This window comes from Callorhinchus milii, unplaced genomic scaffold, assembly GCF_018977255.1.
Source record: "Callorhinchus milii isolate IMCB2004 unplaced genomic scaffold, IMCB_Cmil_1.0 Scaffold6, whole genome shotgun sequence".
In the NCBI taxonomy this organism is placed as follows: Eukaryota; Metazoa; Chordata; class Chondrichthyes; order Chimaeriformes; family Callorhinchidae; genus Callorhinchus; species Callorhinchus milii.
In genome coordinates this window covers 2,935,955-2,959,571 of record NW_024704747.1, presented here as the reverse complement: position 1 = coordinate 2,959,571, position 23,617 = coordinate 2,935,955, and the positions used below count along the sequence as shown (strand labels likewise).

Sequence of the window (23,617 nt, the reverse complement as noted above, 5' to 3'; positions counted from 1 at the left end):
GCCCCTTTGTTTGTCTCTCTCCCCCCCCCCCCCGATCCCCCCCACCCTCACCCCTACCTCCCCGCCCCCCAAAATTGAAGCCGCGCTAATAAAACACAATTTGCTCGGCCTAATTAGCGCCCGTCGCTGATAAGATTATAATTCCTTTCCAACGCCAATTGCGTGTACTTAAAAATGATCTCATTAGATCCTCAATGTCTACACTGCAGCTGGATAATCTCCTGGGTTTCCCTCGCTTGCTGCCTCTGTTGATGTCTCTAAACTTAAAACTCGGGAGAGATGACTTCTGCCCCCAACGTGCTGACTGCAGCATGTTTATCTTCGCCTGATATGCTATCTTCATCAATTTCCACCGGCCCCTGATGATTATACGCAGAGCCATCCTCATGCATCATTGCTGCAACCTGACTCGGGAACAGGCTCTGGCTCGGGAAACAGAGCAAGGATTTAGTCAAAGGTAGCAAGGCGTTGTGTATTTCATTAAAATGGAGTGCGGGGGGGGGGGGGGGGGGAGAGGGGGAGGAGGAGTGGGGGTGAATACGGGGATGGGATGGGAGGGAGCGGGGGGAAGAGGGATGGACATTCGCAACATGCTTTAAAGTTGCCATAAAAAGTGAGTCGGAAAAACAAAAATACATCGACTTTATCGCTTCATCATCTCCATCGAAACCTACATCTCCTGGAGTCAATCCATGACCACTTCTCCCCCCCACCAGTCCCCTCCCCACCCCCACACCCCCCCAATGGAAACAGAGAGGCCACATTCCAGATAAGGTATTGCATCCACCTGCAGAATGCACAGTCACGACAGCGTCTTATCACGTCGGTCAAAGCGTCTCTAGTGTAGTGGCTGTGCATTTGAAGGCGAGGCAAACGCAGCACCCAATTGACGCACAACCATTATAGACGCTGACCTATCATCTGCCCGTTCAGATGGACGGCAACAAGTAGGTTGTCTCTCCTGGTGACTTGGTCAACACTCCACCAGATTAACTGTCCTTAGAACAGAATAACTGTTTGCGCGAGTCTGCAAATAGCTGCAACTGTTTGTCGACGTAATAGTCATCGCACATGTCAGCACTTACTTTGAGGTGACGAGGTACTCTTTCTTTATATCTCTTCTTCCCTCTTACTTTCGCTCTTGCTTTCCCTCCGTCTTTCTCTTTCGATTTTCTCCCTTTTTCTATCCTCCCTCTCTTTCGGTTTCTTCCTTTTCCTCTCGATCTCTTTCCTTCCTCCCTCGCTTCCCTCCCTCTCTTTCTCTGCACTCTTCTGAAGTTATATAAAAGTGTGCGATGGCCAGTAATTGATGGCGCTTGTATAAATAAACCCAAACTCCCTGAGCAAAGAGAGTTGCTCCCATTCTGTTCCTTACCCAGGCTTTTTTTTTTTAACAACAGTGAATTCAACAGAATACCATTCTCGAACAGAGATATCGCCAGTGAAGAGTTTTACCTGTATCTCATGGGCTGGAGGCTCACCTGAGTGTTGGGCGATTTGGGACGCAGTCCCTCCACCTCAGTTTTAACCTTGGTGCGCTTGTGGATCATTGGACTGACGGTGCTCGTCACAGCAGATTCGCCGCTCAGTTTACTCTGTGCAGCGATCAAAACAAAACAGCAGCTCAGGAACGAAACACCAAGAACGCGGACGGGACCTTACATTAAAAAATTTTCCCTTGTCCCACGGCTCGGTCGGGAAAATACTGAAGCTTGTCGGGGAGCAAGTGGCACGTAGCAGTTTAGCAACTTCACAGCAAATCCTGCCTCCCTCCCTCCCTCCCTCCCTCCTCCACTCCTTTCCGTCCAACCTCACTCACTCGTGAGCGCTCCGAGACATTACCCTGCGTGAATGTCGCTGTGTGAACGTGTGTTGTTGTTGATGGATCTGTTGATGTCTTACCTGAGCCGATTCGGAGGGGGGGTTATTATTAACGTGAGAGTGCGGCAGGACGGCAGAGACGTTGGCCATGTGATGCCGCGAGGCAAAGGTCGGTGACGGCTGGACCAGTGGAGGCGTGTGTCCGAACGCTGACCCCAGGCCTCGCTGCTGGTTCAGGATCTGCTGGTGCATCTGCTGGAAGGTCACTGGGTTGATGGGGTGAGGGAAGCTGAGGGCCGGGCTGCAATCAGACAGGATCGGGGGGGTGTGGGGGCGTGGGGGGTTGGGGGGGAGGGAGGAGACAAGAGAAGATACAGCGGAAAATTATCAAGGCCTCCTTGTCAGCTCCTCAGTTACCCTCCTATCCCCCCCTGCCCTCCACCCCTCCTCATCCCAACCCCCAGCTCGGGTGCAAATCCTTGACTGCCCAGCGCCTTGGGATGTCCTTCCAGCGTGGAAGGCGCTGTACAGATGCAATTTGGTGAATGGAAGGATGAGGTCAAATGGACCAAAGGACGTGGCCACAAAGGCTGTTCCTCAAGTTTACATCTTCAGACGTCCTAACCACTCCCTCATGGCCCCCACTTTACTGCACAAGTATCTATCTACTGTATCTACTGTCCCATTTAGAACATCCCAATTGGATGATTCTGCCTCTGCAGCCGTCTGAGGAAGTTCACTTACGTGAACGTGGGAGTTCTTCAAAACGTTGGCTAATTGGAAAACTTGGCTTCGAGGCTGTTTGTGGGACACAACTGTTTGTGCTTGTTTCGCCCATAAAACACACAGGTGGATAGATGTTTGTCAGTTAAGCGTATTCAAGGGGTACGGGGCAAAAGGCGGGTAACTGGAGTTGAGGTACAGATCAGCCATGATTAACAGAATGGCGGAACTGGCTCGAGGGACTGAATATAATAATAATAATCCTTGCATTTGATACAGCGACTTATCACGACTTCGAGACGTCTCAAAGCGCTTCACAGGACATACTGTAAAGTGAGTTGACTGTATTTTTTGTGGGCGAAACCCAGCAGCCTGAGTGACGGGCGCTATATAAATGCGAGTTGTTATTTGTTGTTGTTGAATGAGGGAGAAACCATCACGTGAGACCTGGTCTAACATGGGTCAAATCGCAAAGTCTTTTTACCTGATGGCACCTGCCGACAGGTGCCCGTAGGAGCCGCTGGCTGCCGAGCTGCTCCGCGAGTTGTTGATGTAAGCCACCAGCGAGTTGGGGGACGTGCGAATCATGGTCTGGAGGTCAATGCTGGCGTCCGAGAGGGGGGAGATAGACAGGGCCCTCTTCCGGCTCATCCTGGCCGCGGGCCTGGGACTGGAGAACCTCGAGACTGAGGGATGGGAGCAGCGAAGAGTGAGCGAAGAAACTCAAAACGTATTTCCTTCCCCTCCATCCTTTCCTCTCCCTGTCTCCCACCAACCCCCTCCCCCCCCCACCACACCCCCACCCCTGCGGGCTCCAATGATGAATCAGTTCCACCACATGCAAGATATAAAAAAGTTGGTGTTGGTTTTAAACAGGAAAGAACTCGCGTTTTTAAAGCATCCGAATTACGTTGAAAACACAACAACAATCTTCGCATTCGGTAAAGCACCTCGACACCTCGTCGGGAGGATGTCTCAGAGCGCTTCACGGGATTTCAAAGGGTAGTGACTGCGAATTTCGCTGGCCATTTTCACGCGATAACGTCCCACAAAACAGCCGTGAAGTGAATGAACTGATTTTTAGTTGTGGTGGGGTTGGGGGGGGGGGGGGGAGTTGCTGGTCAGGACAGGACACAGGGAGAGAGAAACTCCTTTCTCTTGTTGAATAGCGCCGCGGAATCTTTAAGTCCACCCGGACAGGCGCAGACGGGACCTCGGTTTAATTTCTCAACTGAAGGACGGCACCTCCGACAATGAAACACACACACGCCACCCCCCCCACCCCCACTCCCCCACCCCCCAACTCTGCAACGGAGCTTAGACTTAAAAGACTTAGTGAGGTGAACGGCCTGACTCTAGAGACAAGAGCGCTACCAAGTGATCCAGGCTGACACAAGTGGTAATTAGAGCCATTACAGTAATTACTCTTAAATGTAGTGACTGTTATTTTGGCTGGAGGGCAATTGTGGGGAGAGGGAGGGAGGGAGGGATGGGGGTGTGGGGGGGGGGGGCGGGGGTGGAGAATGAGCGTCACCAAAACGGTTTGAAAACTGCCTATTTAATGGATAATAAATTGCCCAAATGCAGCCTGGGGCTGAGGTGCGGGTTTACAAAAAAAAAAAGAGCCGTTTTAATGCCAGTAATTTGCGACGGGCGACGGAATGAAATCAGTTCGGAAAAAAAAGCTGACAGAAACTTTTTGGCTTTTTTCTTTTAAGTATAACATAAAGAATTGCGAGATTTTCCCAGCTCTGCATTCCCAGCGCCGCCCGCCTTCTCTGGCTCCGAGACGCAAGTTGAATTTGGCAGTCGTATTTATCTCTGTTATCCCCTCACCTCAGGGGACCCGTGTTTATTAATGTGCCACTTCCCATGATAAATTACTAAATAGAAAGAAAAGCCTTGTATGCGTTCCCGCACCTCCCCCCCCCCCCCCCCCACCCCAACCCTCCCCCCACCATTTTCTGTGATTTATGTCTTTGATGACTGCCCAGGCATTGGCCCCTATTAATTTGCAGAAATCGTTGTGACGTCTCCACAACTGCCTTCGGTCTCTGCTGTTCGTCTGAACGAACGTGAACCTAATTCATGTACACGGCTCCGTAGAGGAAGGAGGCTGCGCTCAGCTAGACTGGTCTGAAGCTGATTTTTTGTGATGCAAACGACACAACAGGTGTCTACTTAGTGTCCTTACAGATGTAGAGAAACATTTATCCGTGCAATTCCCACTCTCCAGCTTAAATACTAGGTCTGTTTGCAAAGTAGGACGATAAAAATAATAATAATAATCCTTACATTTGATATAGCGCCTTATCGCGTGTTTGAGACGGCTCAAAGCGCTTCACAGAATATACTGTGGGCGAAACGCGGCAGCCATTTGCGCACAGCAGTGTCCCACAAACAGTTGTGGTTTGAGAGACCAAATTATTAGTATTTTTTTTGAAGGGATTATTATCCCCAGAAAGCGATCCGCCAATCAACTAACAACCGGGTTCCTACTTCTGCTTGGTAAACAACGCAACAACAAAATTACATTTGTATAGCGCTTTTCACGTCGGGAGGATGTCCCAAACAGAGGCGTGTGGAGTAAGGAAACTTGCCTAAGGTTTTGTCCTGCCCGGGAATCGAACCCGTGCCCTCTCACTTGTGGGGCGAGAGCTCTGAGCACTGAGCTACAGGATTCCACTTGCTGCAATTTGGTGCATTGCGATTGAGACAAGCTCTAACTCAGCACAGACCGGAGATCAACGTGGGACCATCCCTCTCTTGTGGCCTCAGCTACTGACTGGGTTAACCCCCCGAGCTGTCAACAAGAAGTGATTCACTCTTTAAAAGTGTATACTCAGCACCGAAAAACAACGTAAACTTTCAAGCAGATACTCCAAGGCACGGGCACAATGGGCCGAATGGTCTTCTTCTGCGCTATATCATTCTATCATTCACCCTCCTCGGATCCTGTTAACCCTGCAAGCCAAAGCCCGAACCACTAGGCTGATCCCAGCTGGACAAGCAGCAGAAAGCTCGCTGGACCGTGTTTTCAATGGCAAGCTACGTGGTATTAACTGGTTAAGCTCCAGCAGGTAACCCGACGTACACTCTATGGTCCGTTTCCCCCCAAGCTTTGGCTTTTGCTAACCTGCGCCTAGTGCTCGCTGGGATTCTCCTACTTGGCTCCTGTTAACCCTGCAAGTCAAAGCCCCAACGGGTTTGTTGGTCCTGGCTGGACAAGCAGCAGGAAAGCTTGGCAGATAGAGATATCAATGGCAAACCATGTGGTTTTAGCTGGTTGGACTCAAGCAGTGACCCCCAACGCACCACTCTGCACCCCCCCCACCCCCTCCCAAGCTTTGGCTCTTGCCAACCTTCGCCTAATACTATCCGGAATTAGTTAAGCGGGATGCGTCCTTCCAGGGAGAGAGAGAGCGAAAGAGAGAGAGAGAGAGAGAAAGAGTGCATCCCTTTCAGCGAGAAAGCACACATTCCATTCCGAACACAGAGAAATTTCCATGTATAGGTGTTATAAATGGAACTCTGTCTGACTTGGAAACTCTTAATAATGGTGATGTGTTTCTGAATGTGTCAGACACCTGTTTTGAGGAGGGGGGGGGTGGTGATTAGAAAGGGGGGAAGTGAGAGGAAGGGAACACAAAACTGTTGGGACGTCCTCCTGACGTGAAAGGCGCTTTATAAATGGAATCTTGTTGTTGTTGTTGTTGTTGTTCCATGTTTTTTTTTCCATAGCGACCTTTCACGTGGGGAGGATGTCTCGAAGGCACGATAGTGATGGGGAGACTGAACCGGGGGAGGCGGCGGGGGGGGGAGGGGGCGGGAATGGACGAGGGGACAACAACAACAAATTACATTTGTGTGTAGCGCCTTTCACATCTGGAGGACTTCCCAAGGTGCTGAGGCAGCGATTGCCACACAGAGACCCACACTTGCCACAGAGCAGCAGAGCCAACAACACAGTCGACAACAACTTGCATTTACACAGCCCCCTTCACGTAGTTTAACAACTCGGGAGTGCTTTACAAAGTCGGGACCAGAATCCGAGCAGGGGAGAGGCAGGGTTGGAGGTTGGAAAGGAGTTCCAGAGGCTAGGGGTTTAGAATCAAGCACTCCGAGACTCCACCCGGCATGAAGGGCACTAGATAAATGCAAGTTGTTGTTGTAGCTTGGCCGACTTGCTGTACATCCCGACCTTGCTCACTCCAGTCCTACCAATTTATAGCAATGTCAGTTACTTCCCCGCTCCTTTATTTTACCACAAAGCTCACATCTGCCCCACACGTCAACGTGCGAGCTTTCTACTCCAAGGGCCGAGGTAAAAGCACCAAATAATAATAATAATAATAATATTCCTGGCATTTGATACAGCACCTTATCACATCTTCGAGACGTCTCAAAGCGCTTCGCAGAATATACTGAAAAGTGAATTGACTGTGTGTTTTGTGGGCGAAGCGCGGCAACCGATTGCGCACGGCAGCGTCCCCACAGACAGTCGTGGATTGAGTGAGAAAATTATAATTGAAGGGATTATTACTCCTGCCAATCGACTAACAACCGGGTTCCTATTTACTGCAACTTAAACAGAAGCTACTCTCCAATAAAAGCACCAAATATTTCAGCAGCAGGTGAACGAGCGAGTCTGATGAGCACCCGACAGAGCCAATTGCTGTGTTTTTTTCCCACAATAATCAAACCTTTGCTCGAATCCACTGAAAGGCCAAAAAGCTGCTTATTTACCAGACCGAGAATTCGGCGAGAGATGAAATTACTTCTGATCAGACTAATGCTAGCGAGAAAGTCACCCGCCGAAAAGCTTGATGAATCCCAGATGTCTCGAGACAAAAAAAAAAGAGAGAGCGCACATTGTTTCAAAGAGCACAAGCTTTTTTTTTTTTCGGAGTGCCCTTTTGATCCGTCATTACTTCAGCAACGCCTTAAGAGCGAGCTGGTTTTATAGCAAAATTCCACACAGCATCTGAGAAAGGCTCCTTCTTCCCACCCTCCAACCCGAGTGTGTGTGTGTGTGTGTGTGTGTTTCATGATTTTTTACTAACAACTTGAAGGAACAGTGAACCGCAAGGGGTATCGATGCAACGGAGGGAGGCACGCGAGGAGACGGGAGTAATGGAAGCCTTTTCTCACGTCCTGCCTAGGAGCGTGCGGGAGGTCTAGAAGGACCCAGAGCGATGTCCAAGTCTCGGATGAAGTTGGGTGATGCGGGGAGTACAGACTCGTCGAGAGCAAAAGAAACTTTTAGCACGAAAAGGAAACTAAGTTCGCTTGAGCGCTAGAGATGTAGAAGCTCCACCTGACAATGAGAGGAGAGAATGAGGCTGAGGTGCCGTGTAGTTACTGTGCATTTGTAGGCAAACCCAGCAGCCGATTCTGTACATAGCAATATCCCACAAACAGCCATGAATTGATCGACCAATTCTATGTGGGGGATCGTTGGCCAGGACACTGGGTAAAAAGAAACTCCCTTCTCTGTTTGAATAGTGCATCAAGATCTTTGCGGTCTGCCCAAACAAGCGGACGGGAGCCAGGTTGACCCCGAGAGGAGAGTCAGTGGATTTCCAGGCTACTCAGGGATGTGGGCAGGCTGGACGCTGAGCCGTTGAGGACCACTGAAGGATGGGGCATTCATTCGACAGAGGAGGTAGAGGCACAAACATTGCCAAGAATAACGACTTGACCAGAGGGGAAGTCAAGGCTTGATGGGCCCAAATTGGTTTGACAAGAGAGTTGAAAAAGCATGTGTACGACTGTTCAAATTTGGGGATGGGGCGATCTCAGGGGAGAAACACATACATCTAATCTAACTTGACCAGTGGATTGCATTACAGCGTGGTTCAGACGTTGAAAATCCAAACCAGCTGTTTCCCTAACTAACAGCATGTGACAAGACCACAGCGCTCATTACCTACATCAACTCTGCTGGGTGGTGAGGAAGGGAGGGGCGAGGTGAGGGGAGGGGATGAAGGGGGGATAAAGAAACCCGACCCAAACAACTTAGAAATGAAGATTCTCTCAACCCGTTAAAATAAGCCTAATAATAATCCTTGCATATGGCACAGCGCCTTATCACGTCTTTCAAAGCGCTTCACACAATATACTGTAAAGTGAATTGGCTGTGTATTTTGTGGGCGAAACGCGGCAGCCGATTGCGCACAGCAGCGTCCCCGCAAACAGTCGTGGATTGAGTGATTTTTTTTGAGGGATTATTACCCCCAGAAAGTGACCCACCAATCGACTAACAATGGGAGTTCCTACTTACTTAGTGCTGGGTAAACAGAGGCGCGTGGAGTAAGGAAACATGCCTAAGGTTTTGCCCTGCCCGAGAATCAAACCCAGGTCCTCCCGCTTGTGAGGCGAGTGCTCTAACCAACACGCTACAGGATTCCATTATTACTACTTCTTCCGTGACTAGATGTGATCGTTGGCTCAACAGTTGGTGACGCTGTTGATCTGGAGGGGGGTGGGTGGGGTCAGAAGGTTGTTGGGTTCAAGCCCCCCATCAGAGCTCACAGTCCAAACTGACCGCGGTGTCGGGGGCATTGTCAGCGCTGCTGTTTTTCTGATGAGAGGTTAAGCCAAGGTCTCATCTGACTGTTCAGGTGGCTGTTCAAAGATCCCACGGCATTATTCAAACGAAGAGGGAAAGTTTTTTTTCGGGTGTCCCGGCCAACAATCCTCCAGATAGAATTGGTTTTACTGCTTCCTTCACATTTCTATTGAAGAACGGCACAACGGGGGGGGAGTGAAGGGATGTGGTTACTGCGGGAACGCTCCGCGGGGGATACAATCAGTGAAATCTGGGGCTTGACAATAAAGTTACTCAACACAATACATCCTGGCCATCTTCAAAGCTTAAAGTGAGGCACCATAAACCAGTGTGTCGGAGAGGAGAATGGATCCTGGTATGCAATCCAATGCAATGGGGGAGGGGGTGGGGGAGAAGCAGTGTGTTGTGTCACAGGGCTTGCACATACACAGCTGCTTTTGCTGTCACAATTATAACAATAATGACCATCAGCTCGCTCGCCTCGCAAGCGAGAGGACCCGGGTTCGATTCCCCAGCGGGACGAGACCTTAGAGAACGCTGCTGTGCGCATGTGGCTGCCGTGTTATTTCGCCCGCAAACGGCCGGTCAATCCACTTTGTCGAATAGCCCCGCGGGATCTTTAACGTCCACCTGGACAACCGCAGATGGGACCTCGGTTTATAGTCTCATCCGAAGGACGGCACCTCTGACAATGCGACACAGACCTCCCCCGCGCCCCCCCTCCCCCCAGCGCTGCATTGGAGCATCAGTTTAGGACTATACGAGTTCAAGTCTCTGGCTTGGAGGCGAGAGGGCTATCAACTGAGCCAGGCTGACAATTTCCTACAATTCAACGTATGTGCCATTTTATTGCTCTCCTATCGACTGTGGAAAAATACAGAGGTCCGCAGAAGAATGAATAGGGGCTCCGGAAGGAAAGAAGAAAACCCAATAAGAGTTCTTTATCTTTGTCTGTTGCAACGACTGGGCAAGTCGATAGAAAATGGCTGGCACAGTCTGTTCAGCTCCAAGCTCCGAGGAGAAGGGCAGAGAGAGCTTGCGAGCTGGGTAGTTAGCAGCTGTGCGGAGTGATGTCCTGCAGGGTTCTGGAGCTGTTAATCTGAACGGCTCTGCAAGCGGCAAACGGTAGCACAGTCGCCCTTCCGGTGGCGACAACGCTAAGTCCTCAAGCCAGCTGCTGCAGTCAGGACAACTGGATAAGCTTCCTGAGAGGCATTGCACAGCTCATTGGAGCTCAGGCTAATAATAATAATAATAATAATAATAATAATAATAATCCTTGCATTTGATACAGCGCCTTATCACGTCTTCGAGACGTCTCAAAACGCTTGACGGGATACACCGTGAAGTGAATAGACTGTGTATTTTCTGGGTGTGGTGCCGTTGTGTTGGCTCCGGATCCAAGCCACAATTCCCGGGGTGTCTGGGTTTCCTAGGGGTCTCGCACGCACGCGCTGACACGCGCGCACACGTGCCAGTGCTCGCAGATGGAAAAAATGCCAAAGACAGACAGCCAAGTGCTAGCCTGGCTCAGTTGATAGCGCTCTCGCCTCTTAAGTCAGAAGGTTGTGACTTCAAGTTGCAAGACCTTGAGCTCACACGGTCTCGGCTGACGTTGTCTGTGCAGTGCTGGGGGTAGTGCTACACTGTGGAAGGGCATTCATTCCAATGTTCTGGCCACCCAACACCCCCCCCCCCCACAGATAAAATTGGTCGTTCGCTACTTGGCTGTTTGTGGGGCACTGCCGCGTGCAGATTGTCTGCGACATTTGCCTACAACTGCACAGTCGCTACGCTTTACAGTAAAATTGTGTGAAGGGCTTCGAGACAGCGAAAGGTGCAGTATCAATAATAATAATAATCCTTAAATTTTATACAGCCCCTTATCACCTTTCATACTACATTAAATATTATTAATAAATATTATTACATTTTATACAGCTTCACAGGATATACCGTAAAGTGAATTGATAGCCAATCGCGCACAGCAGCGTCCCACAAACAGTCGTGGATTGAGTGACCAAATTATTATTATTATGTTGAAGGGATTATTACTGCCGCACAGCGACCCATCAATCGAATAATAACCGTGTTCCTACTTACAAATAGAGCGTGCGGAGTAAGGGAACTTGCCTAACGTTTTGCCCTGCCGGGAATCGAACCCAGGTCCCCTCACTGGCGAGGCGAGCGCTCTAACCAATACGCCACAGAACTCCACAGATCAAATGCAAGGATTATTATTAATAAATATTATTATTATTATTATTAGGGTGATTTGCTGAACAGGCAAACTCCACAGCCAGTGGGAGATGAGGGCTGACTGGCCAACCGGATGGAGCTATCTTTATAGGCATAGGTTTGTCTATTATTCGGACCTCGTGACGGATCCTGAAATATTACTCACAAAATGACAACGTTTAAGAATCAGACGCTCAGGTCGAAGCCACAACTTGTAAATAAGCTATCAAGAAAAAATCCCGTCAGTCCTATCCTCAGTGACTGCTTCTCCTTAAGCAAAACACTGCGTTAACCTGGAATTAATTATAAATTACAGCTTCGGATGGAAACAACGCAATGTCAACAATAACTACAACAACTTGCATTTATATAGAGCCCTTCATGTGGGGTACAGTCTCGGAGCTCAAGCAAACAATCCAAAAATTCAAACGCCTTTCTGTCGAAAGATTTTTTTTAAAAAAAATCCCCAAATCCGTTTCGTCTTCAAAAAAAAAGTTTAAAACTTTTTTTTTAGAAAAAAAAGATGACTTTCAATTCTTGATTTTTTTCAAAAAAAAATAAATTAAAGTAAAGGATTTTGGAAGAGTTGATGCGCTACATAAAAAAAAGTAGCTTCCTCCACTTTTTGAGGCTAAACTTTTCAGATGTGTCATTTAATTAAAAGAAATACAACCCATATAAATGTTCCGTGAAGAAGCACGAAGTTTAGACCCACAAAATATAGTCACTCCACTTAAAGTATATTCTGTGAAGAGCTTTGAGATGTCTCAACGACGTGTTAAGACTCTAGATCAAATGCAAGGATTATTATTATTATTATTATTATTATTATAAGGTACTAAGTCAAAGGAATGCTGCAGTTTGGTTTATTCTAACGCATTGACTGTAGACCTTGACGGGTTAATTAATCCGGGTCCTCACAATTTACTCTCTGCTCAGAACTGGCTTAGCCTCTTTCACTCAGAGAAAGAGAGAGAGAGAGAGAGAGAGAGAGCGAGAGAAAGAAAGAGCAAAAAAAAACACTTTTGACTTGAAAAAAAACTTTCTGACTGCAGGAGGTGCAATGCTGAGAGAGCAAGAGCGAGCGAGAAAGCGTGAGAGAGAGAGCAAGGGAGAGAGAGAGAGCGAGAGAAAAAAAAGCCTCTGATTCCCCCTCCCGACTCCCCCCCCCCCCCCCCCCACCACCCCCGCCCTCCACCACACCCCTCCCGCCCACCCTCACTCCCCCCCCTTTCCACCACCCCCCACGCGCACACCCAGAGAGAGAGAGAGAAAAAAAAACAGAAAGATAAAAGGAGCCCCAGAGAGAAAAAAAAGTCTCCAGTAATATTCTGTACTCACAGTCCACGGGGTTGATGTAATCGGTGATGTGAGCGGTGCTGGTGGCTCCGGTCTGCATGAGGATATCGCTATATGGACTTCGGTGACTGGCCATTAGGGTCATCTGGTGATAGTATTCGGCTGAATTAACTCCGACCGGGTGTTGAGGCAGGCCAAATAGACCTCTGTCCTTCAGGTGCTCATGGGGAACTGTGTTTGTTGGGTGGGGGGTGGGTGGGTGGTTGGGGGTGTTGGGGTGGGGGGGGTATTGGGATGGTCAGAGAACAAGACACACAAAGTTCCTTAAAGGAGAAGGGTTCTTATTGTGCGTGCGTGCCTTAAAATACAAAGCCCTCTGTGATTTCGCTTGCACTGGCGTCAGAGGTAACTCTGCAAAGCCAGATGGAAGTTCTCTCAGTGACGGTAGCCAGCCTGGGCGTGTTTGTGTTAGAGAGAAAAGAGTTGGAGCTGGGGCCTCTCTACATTCCTGTGTTTCCTCAAACCCATAAACAACCCCCACCCCCCCCCCCCCGCCACCCCCTCCTCTTTCTCTCTCTCTCTCGCTCGCTCACACACTCACACACTCACACACACACACTCACTCCCAGGGCTCAACCAAGAAAAAGACACACACGCGCGCGCACACACACACACACGCGCAGAGAGGGAGAGAGAGAATTATTCACAGCATGGAAACTTGCAATGATGTCAACCCCACACACATCTAGTGTTGCAGAAGTCTGTTTTTTTTTCCTTCCACCTACCCCCCCCCCCCACCCCACCCCCCCACCCCCCCAACCCACCCGCCCCCCAAAAGAAAACTGCAGACACAATAGATGGAACCATACAAGCGTTCGAAAGCGTCTGCGCGCCCACGGCTGCACGTTTCGTGGCACGTTTTGTGCACGAGTGCTGAATTTGCACTCTTCTTACACACACGCCACCGCCACCCGCGCACTTAGTCGTGAGAAATTTTGCACAGAATCGCACGCAAGCTCAGAAGTCACTCTCAGACGCGCACACGCACGCACCCGCGCGAACACACACACACACATGTATACTGAAACGCACCCTCCAGTTACAAATGCTGCCGAGAAAAAAACACATGGAGAAATCACACACACACACACACACACACAATGAACCGCGCACACATTTAATAGTTGCAAATTTTGCACGGAACTCAGAAATCACTCTCGTACACACATACATTGAACCGCACACTTAATAGTTTGCACAGAAACATACGGAAATTACTTGTACACACACACACACACACACACACACAAAAAAAACACACACATACACACAAAATCACACGCTTTGTAATTTGGCACAGAATCCCGCGCAAGCTCAGAAATCACTGTCTCGCGCACACGCATTGAACCGCACACTTAATAGTTACAAATTTTGCGTGAAAAAAACACGCGGACGTAGAAATCGCTATCACACGCAAACGCACACACACACACAATGAACCACACACTTGACAGTTATAAATTTTGAACAGAATCAGGCAAATATTCCCGAATTCACTCACACACACACACACACACACACACACGCAGACGTGCACACGCACGTCTAATTTAATGATACCCATTAAGAATAAGATGCATAAAGCGTTTAATTTTGTGTGTGTTGGCTCACTGGTTTGTGCAGTACCTCTGTTGGCCGGCTGCCCGCCCTCGTTTAAACGCACAAAAAAGTCAAGTCATTAAAGTTAAATTAACCCCTTCGGGGTTCTGAAGGAGCTTTCTTGTCTGTTGACGAGACACAACAGGATTCCGATGCCTTCGACAGACCCAGCGACGGCAGGAGTTCCGGCGTCTTCCGTCACTGATACCGTTTCACCTGATGCCCTGACATAACTTTTAACCCCCTCGTGGATCAGACAGCCGACAAACGTGGCTGCTCTCCTCGGCTGACATAAGGGGGTGTTCGCAGGTTATCCCTCTATCGTAACAGGGTGGTGGGGGGGAGGGAGAAACACGCATCTGACATCTATGGACACTCCCCACCCAAACTGCCGCGTTCTAACGTGACGCGTTGCACTTATTCGGAGAAGTGGAGGAAAGGGTTAAGCCTTGAGGAGTGGGCTGTTGGCGTGCGAGGAGTGGCGGGGGGGGGTGTGTGTGGGGGGGGTGAGGGGTGGGAGGTGAGGAGAAACTAGCAAGGCTTACCGTCAGCTGGGCTCAACTCTCTCGCCGCTGAGATCATGGAAAGCGTGGGACTCCCGTGGATGGATCTGAGGTAATGCTCCACGTGGGGATTGACATAGGGATGGGGGAGGCTGAAGGCGGGTTCCCCTGCGGCCGTCGGGTTCCGGTGAGGAGAGAGCCTGATGAGGGAGAGGTCAGAGAAGATAGGGCTGGCTGTCAAGGCAGGAGGCCTGAGGAAACACAAACAACACAATAAATGCACGCTTTCGAGTCTTTCTTATTATTTCGCTAACGTTTTAGACAGTTTGTGCCTCAGCCTGGCTCACTGCTGCGGAGCCCTGTAAGAGTATTATTTGTTAAGAGCGCTCGCCTCGCAAGCGAGAAGACCTGAGTTCGAAACCTCAGGCGCGTGTGTCCTTACTCCGCACGCACCTAGCGTTGAAGAGGAATCCGGTCGTTAGTCGATTGGCGGAACCAGGGTAGTAATCCTCTCCAAATATTAATCAATACATAAATCGGTCACTCAACCCACGGCTGTTTGGGGGGGGGGAAACGCTGCCGTGCGCAATTGGCTGCCGCGTTTCGTCCGCAAAATACGCAGTCAATTCACTTTACTGTGCGTTCTGTGAAGGGCTTTGAGACGTCTCGAAGACGTGATAAGGCGCGATATCAAATGCGAGGATTATTATTATCCAGCAGGCTACTTGTAAAGAGAAGGGAGTTTTTCTCTCCTGGTGTCCTGCCCAACAATACTCTCACATAAAAATATCACTGCACAGCTGTTTGTCGGGTGTTGCTGTGTGCAAATTGGCTGTCATATTTTCTTACGTATGCGCAGTCACTACATGTTACATCCTCGCGGTGTGAAATGCACTATATCAAACCTCACCGTCACACTGCTCTGAAAAAAACACTCGCGGGGCAAAGTTTCTGTGGGTTGGCGGGAATTTCCGCTTGTTAAAATACTCCGCTGAAAGGTATGCGAGACACTGGTTACCGTTGGCCAGGACACCGGGAGAAATCATCAAAGATAGAGCGAGATAAAGGGAGGAGTGGGGAAGAGATAGAGAGAGGAGAGGAGGATAAAGAGAGGCAAGGGAAATAATAATACTTGCATTCGTTATAGCGCTTTAACACGTCATTGAGACCTCTCAAAGTGTTACGCGGAACATACTGCCAAAGTGAATTAACCGGAAATTTTGTGGGCGAAACGCAGCAGCCAATTGCGCGCAGCAGTGTCCCACAAACAGCCGTGGATTGAGTGACCACATTTTTTTTGAAGGGATTATTACCCCCGGAAAGCGATCCTTCAATTGACTAACAACCAACTGCTAGGTAAACAGTGGCGTGTGGAGTAAGGAAATTTGCCTAAGGTTTCGCTCTGCGAGGGAGTCGAACCCGAGTCCAAATGACTGATAGATCCAGACATTTTACAGTCAGGTCTTGTACCCTAACATTACAGCAATTGTTAAATCTCAGCTCCACATGTTAAGTTAAGTCTCCCTGTATTACAGAGCCGATGGGAATGTGATCAGCTTCTGCGAAGTTCAACCGAACTAATTCACCCAAACACCTCATTAATCAATCTGACAGAGGAATTTCAAAGCAACAGGTAGCGGAGTCACTTAGAGCTGCATCTCAGCCGTACAGATAAGAGAGACACACACTCAGGCCCCCTCTGCTAATGGGAGCTGATGGAAGCGACCAGTTTCCTTCTCCACAAACACTCATCTGTACTGTGTTAAACAGAGAATCTCCCTTGTGTCTTTTTTTCTCAATAACTATCCTCTAACCCTTGCATTTTCATGCTGGGAGGTATATCTCAAATGGCTTCATGCTGTAAAGTGGAGTGACAGAGTATTTTCTAGGCGAACGTGGCAGGCAATTTGCGCACAGCAAATGTCCTGCAAACAGCCAACAAGCGAATCACCGGGGGATTAACGGCCAGGACACCTGGAGAGAGAAACTCCCCTGTCTTTTTGAATAGCACCATAGGATCAACCAAACCGACACAGGCGGGACCTTGGTTTAATGTCTCACCAAAGGACGATACCTCTGACAATCTACCGCTCCCCCGGTAATGTTTTGGAGCATCAATCTAGACTATATTCAAAGTCCCGACTTAATAATAATAATCCTTGCATTTGACATAGCGCTTTTCACGTCTTCCAGACGCCTCAAAGCGCTTCACAGAATAGACTGTAAAGTGAATTGACTGTATATTTGTGGGCGAACTGCGGCGGCCAATTGCGCACAGCAGTGTCCTACAAACAGTCGTGGGTTGAAGTGACCAATTTATCATTGTTTTATTTTCTTGAGGGTTTATCATCAAGAGTAAGGAAACTTGCCCAAGGTTTCGCCCTTCCGGGAATCGAACCCAGGTCCTCTCGCTTGCAAAGCGAGTTCTCTAACCACTGTGCTACAGCACTCCACTTGGGGCTTAAGGCAACAATGACACCTTTAAGTAAGTGATTGACTTGCAATTAGATATGAAATATTGTGAAAATATTGCTAATGGTGTGAAATCAGAAGCTCTTGCCTTTTTGAGAACAGGAGCCCTTTGTTACACACACACACACACACACACACAGAAAAAAAAACCTTTAATTTGGATTAAAAACACAGTTTCGTGCAACTCGGTTGCCATTTATTGTTGGCACCGTTTTGACTTGGAACACGGGTTCTTGTCTGGCCTCAATGAGACGTGAACTGAAGAGAAGTGGCAATTTTTTTGTGAATTCTTTTGTTTTTGCCAAATTCTCTCCCGCCCGTTCTCCGTTTGTAACTCACCCATTTCCTCGCGTGTAGAGTCGAGACGGTGAATACCTCTGTGGGTGGGGCTTTGGTGTGGGATGGTGGTGGTGGGTGGGGAGTGGGGGTGAGGGGTAAAGAAATCACAGCCAAGACCCGTTCTGTCCTCATCTGATGCCCACCCTACAGGGGTCACTGGATAGCCATAGCCTCGATAGATAGCAAAACACTAGCTGATGTCTTCCCTCTCTAACTCAGAGCCACAACTTATGCACAGCAATGACCCACAAACAGCCAATGGAGCGAGTGACCAATTTTATTTGGGGGATTGTTGGCCAGGACACCGCGAGAGAGAGAGAGAGAGAGAGAAACTCCTTTCTCTTTTGAAATAGCGCCATGGGATCTTTACCGTCCATCTGAACAATCAGACAGGACCTTCTCATTCAAAGGGACAGCACCTCCGACAATGAAACACGCCCCCAGCACTGCGAAGGAATGTTAGCTCAGGTTATGTGAGTTCAAGTCCTGGGATTGGGATTCAATCCCACAACCTTCCACCTTAGAGGCCAGAGTGAGCCAAGTTGAGATGCACCACCTTCTCTCTGTCTGACACAAGAATATTTCTTGCATTTGATACGGCTTCTAAGTCACATCGTCGAACTATCTCAATGCTCTTGAAAAGATATACTGCAAAACGTAGTGACTGTGCGAAGGCAAACATAGCAGCCAATTTGGACATTCAACGTCCACCTGACAACACCTTGTTTTAACGTCTCATCTGAAGAATGACAACTCGAACAATGCAGCACTGATTTGGAGCATTAGCCCAGACTGCATAGGTTCAATAATGATAATCCTTGCATTTCACAAAGCAGTTTATCACGTCTTCGAGACGTCTCAAGCCCTTCACAGAATATAATGCAAAGTGAATTGACCGTATATTTTGTGAGCGAAAGTTCAAAGTCCTGACTTGAGCTTGATCTGACAACCCTCTGGCTCAGAGGCGAAACTGACTGGGATCAGCCAAGTCAGCACAGGTAGAGATCTAATCTTGTACGTAAATTCTAGTGTCTATGGTTAACTGCTGGTTATTGATGTCTGTGGTTAAGCGTTGCTAGAGAATATCTTGTGAAAGGAATTGTTGTTCTGTGAAGGTTGTATAAACAGCAGCACAGAAAGAAAGTTTGTTTTTTAGGCACAAAAATGACTAATAATAATCCTTGCATTTGATATAGTGCTTTTCACGTCTCAAAGCGCTTCACAGAATATATTGTAAAGTGAATTTACAGTATATATGGGCAAAAAACACTTATATATTAAGCAACTCTTAAACGGGAGACTGCCTTTGCAGATACATCTTTGCTTTATCTAACTGTTCCTGTTTAGCTTATCGCCATCAAAATATATTCAAATTCACGGTAATTAGAGCCACCTTTAACATGCAATCACATGCCTGTCATGGCTTGTACGGAGTTTTTGGCATGAAGTCAAGCATACACGCATTCGCCTCGCAAGCAGTAAGTAAGAATCCGGTTGTTAGTCAATTGGTGGATCGCTTTTACGGGGATAATAATTCCTTCAAAATAAATTTGGTCGCTCAATCCACGACTGTTTGTGGAACCCGGCTGTGCATCAAATGCAAAGATTATTAGATTATTATTATTTTTATTCACCACCAATAACCCATCCTGGACGCAAGCCTCCCAGCTTTGTGCTGAGCATCTAGGATGGGTTCATGTCCTACACAAGAAGCAGGTCTATTGAGCTCTTGAGGACTTTGCTTCCAACCCCAGAACGTTAAAACACATCTGCTCAAACAGCTGTGTCGGTGAGACTTGGCTCTTCATTGCACAACCTGCACTCAGAATGACTTTTCATGCCGCGCAATGGAGGAGACTTTGCCTCTCACCCCACAAAGCGACAGTGCCCTTTTTAGCTAGGAGTCTCTGCTTCTCAGACGAACCTGTTCCTGTCTCTCCATTTGAATTCCACATGGAGGTGGCCATAAGCACGGTCGAAGAGGAAGGTTTTCAGATGGGACATGAAAAAGGGGGGAAGAGAGGGGGCAAGGCGGAGGGATTGATGGAGAGTGTTCCAGAGTTTCGGGGCGTAGTGGCTGAAAGCGATGGTGGGGCGGAGGGCACGGGGGAAGCGCAGGAGGCCGGTGCCAGTCGAGCAGAGGCGCCGGGCGGTGGATTAGGGAGTGAGGAGGTCGGAGAGGTAGGGAGGTGCCAGGGAGTGAAGGGATTTGAACACAGGAGTGAGGATCGTAAAATCGATTGGTTCGGAGATGGGGAGCCAGTGGAACTTGGGCCAGAACTGGTGAGATGTAGGTACGGAGTTTGGTCTGACTCAGTATGCGAGCGGCAGAGTTCTGAATGAACAGATGGGGCCTTGGTCTAACGTTTCATCTGAAGGAGCAACAAACAATGCAGCACAAACACCCCAACATCCTCCTTGGAGCATCAGCCTGGACTATGTGAGTTCGAAGCGCCCACCGAGGCTTGAACCCACAACCTACAGACTCCAGAGATGAGAACGCTACCAACTGAGCCAGGCTGACACCTATCCAATAATAATTATAATCCTTGCATTTGGCACAGCGCCTTATCACGTCTTCGAGACGTCTCAAAGCGCTTCGCGGGACATACTGCAGAGTGAATTGACTGTGGGAGACATGCGACAGCCTATTGGACACACAGCAGCGTCCCCCACACTCAGTGGTGGATTGACAGCGACCAAATTATTATTATTATTAACTTTTTAAAAGGGACTATTGTCCCGGGAAAAGCGATGCGCCAATCGACTAACGACCGTGTTCCTACTGACTACTCGGGAATCTCGCTCGCGAGGCGAGCACTCTTAACCACGAAGCACTCAGGATCATTTTACATCCGCTGATCGTAAATTAGCATTCTGTTCCAGCCAGAACTATTGTTGCTGTACTCAGTGGCAATTGACCCCGCATTCACAGATTCCGCTGCCTATCCGCATGCTCCAGCCATGGAGCTAACAGGTGCCAAGTTTAGGCTTGTCACAGTTTAGGGGCTGAAAAGTAATAAAGAAATCGAGTGCTTAACGTGACAAGAAGCAGACCCTTTGCACAAAGTAAACATGCGAGCTGCGCTGTGGCCCTTGTATTTGCCAGCACACAGGCCCCCGTGAGTAAAATATAAATGCCGATTGTTCAGAGGGAGAGAGCAGGCACTACTGTTTGAGATGTTCCAATTAAATTATTTGCCGATCTGATTAAAGGGATTAGCCCTAATGTTCAATACACATCTTTCAAGTGTATTTATGGTTCTTATCAGCCTCTCGAGAGGGCTGGCTCATGTTTGCTGACGGGCTTTCAGAGTTTGCAGATCATTGAGGGCAGCGTTTGAACAGGGGAGACATCGGAAGCACAACCATTGTCACCCTCCCAGATGAAGTGGTGAACTAACAGCTGGGATTGCAAGGACATCTCACTTCCCTGCGAAACGTTTTGAGATATTTCAACGTTATACGGTAGCAATAACAATAATAATCCTGGCACTTCATGCAGCGCCTTATGGCGTCTTCGAGAGGTCTCAAAGCGCTTCACAGGACATACTGCAAAGTGAATTGACTGTGTATTTTGTGGGCGAAACGCGGCGGACATAATTGCGCACAGCAGCGTCCCGGCAAACAGTCGGGGATAGAACGACCAATTTTTTTTTTAAAAATTAAAATTCTTTTGAGGAATTATTAACCCGGAAAAGCAATCCGCCAATCGACTAACAACTGGGCTCGACTTACTGCTAGCTTAGAAGGAGGGGTGTGGAGTAAGGAAACTTGTCTGACATGTCGCCCGGCCGGGAATTGAACTCAGGTCTCTCCCCTGCGAGGCAAGTGCTCTAACCGCTGAGCTACAGGACTCCACGTCCTTGTAGACGCTATATCAAACGCAAGGAGTGTTATTATGATTACACAGTATATTCCTGATAACTCGAACCTGCCTTAACTTGTCACGACCACTAATAATAATCCTTGCATTCGATACAGCGCCTTATCACCTCGTTGACACGTCTCAAAGCACTTCACAGGATATACTGTAAAGCAAATTGACTGTATATTTTGTGGACGAAACACGGCAGCTAATTGCTAACCGCACGTATGCCTGCTCCAAAAAAAAAGGGAGTTTTTCCCAGTGTCCTGATCAATAATAACTCCAGGTAAAAATTGCTCATTTAGTTCATGGCTATTTGTCAATTCATGGGACATTGGTGTGTGCAAATCGCCTACAAAATAGGCAGCCACTACACTTGTAGTATCCTGCGAAGCGCTTTGGTGAAAAGCACTGTCTTAAATGCAATGATTATTAGTTAATAACCTTTTTAAATAAAAAATGTATTGAGACGACGCAAGTTCAAGTCCTGATGTGGGGCTTAAACCCACGACCTTCGGACTCGAGAGCGCTACCATCTGAGCCAGGCCATGCTAAGACACTGGGCAATATCTGAACATTACTGGAATGAGATGGCTGATTATTATTTCTATGTAAAATAAATTAATCGGTCCCTTCAACCCACGGCTGTTTGTGGGAATGCTGCTGTGCGCAATTGGCTGCCGCGTTCCGCCCACAACATTTACAGTCAATTCACTTTACGGTGCGTTGTGTGAAGCGCTTTGAGACGTCTCAAAGACGTGATAAGGTGTATCAAACGCAAGGACTAATATTATTTATTATTAATATAAAACCTTCCTTGCAATGGAGGTGGAGACTCTGCGACTTTCTTTAGGTTATGTCAGCAAAATGACAGTGGAAAAGCATTTAGCAATTGAACGTAACGTCGCACTTCAAAGCCGGGAGCTCGATTTACCAAATATTAGACCTGTTTGACAGATTCCATTACTGAGACTGTGTCTCTCCTCCCACTCTGACAAGATGCGACTTGAACGCTCTCTATTAGTGAATGAACCGGAGACCGGGTGGGGGGTAAGTCTGGTCTCGAGTCAGGCTGAAGGCATGCGGTTTGTCTGAATGGAGAAAGGAAGAAATCTCACTTGATAAGGGTTCCGTCACCTCGCCCTGGATGGCAGAGCAGAATCCGTCGGCCCGTAAATACGGAGCAGACAGTCAAACGAGCGGATAACCTCCGCTGAGAGAATGCGTCGGCCGTGCCAGAGCCGTAAATCACACTGCACAGCGGAGAGAGGGGGCATTCTGCTTACACCCAACAGACGAGAGGAAATGAAAGGGATCGGGGGCTGTGGCTGGGGCAGAGAGGATTCGCAGGTTGCTCAGTCAGTAGGGGCTAATTTGCCGCCTCTCTTAACAGGATTCCTTAATCCCCATTAGACCAGCAGAATTCCTGCCGTCTTACCAGCAGGAGTACCCCCCCCCCCCCCATTTGCAGTGACTCGGAATTCTTGTTGGCACGTCCTCACGACGTGAAATGCGCTTTATAATAATAATAATAATAATAATCCTTGCATTTGGTATAGCACTTTATCACGTCGTGGAGACGTCTCAAAGCTCTTCACGGGATAGACTGTAAAGCGAATTGACTGTATATTTTGTGGGCGGAACGCGACGGCCAATTGGGCACAGCAGTTGGTTGTATAAATGCAATTTGTTGTTGTTGTTGTTGGGAAAACAGGTTAGGAAATATCACAAAAAAAGCCCTAGGCTAAGTCTCAGCTTTGTGGCTGAGCTCCACTGGTTTGCTGTAAGGTGTAGTAACTGTGTACTTTGAAGGTGAATAAAGTCGCTTAACTACAAGCGCCGTTAGTGGGAAAACTTCCCCTACATTCGTGGAGTGCTGATAACCCGCAAATTTGATGCCGTGTTTGGTTACAAAAATACACCCTCCACTTTGCAGTGAATCCTGAATTGGAATTCTGCCGGTCCAGAGGAACTCTAATGGGAATTGAGGAATCTTGTTAAGAAAGTAAGAATTTTCTAGGCCAAAGAAGTCCAAGGCCTATCCAGTTCGCCTTCCACCATCCCGGCAGTCGCTTGACAAGTCGTGACCCACTGTCTCCCCCCGATATTACTTTCTAGCAGAAA

At 48.3% G+C, this 23,617-nt stretch overlaps 1 protein-coding gene across 1 annotated transcript in view; it reads right to left on the bottom strand.

The window, feature by feature from the left end:
• The window catches only part of gli2a (GLI family zinc finger 2a), a 63,071-nt gene that overhangs the window by 13,470 nt on the left and 25,984 nt on the right, over positions 1–23,617 (bottom strand). The window contains exons 3-7 of the mRNA XM_007896370.2: positions 14,857–15,065; positions 12,695–12,883; positions 3,029–3,230; positions 1,903–2,122; positions 1,482–1,595 (exon numbers count right to left, since the gene is read on the bottom strand). Of these exons, the coding sequence (XP_007894561.2) occupies positions 1,482–1,595; positions 1,903–2,122; positions 3,029–3,230; positions 12,695–12,883; positions 14,857–15,065 (934 nt within the window). The remainder of the gene's footprint in view (positions 1–1,481; positions 1,596–1,902; positions 2,123–3,028; positions 3,231–12,694; positions 12,884–14,856; positions 15,066–23,617) is intronic.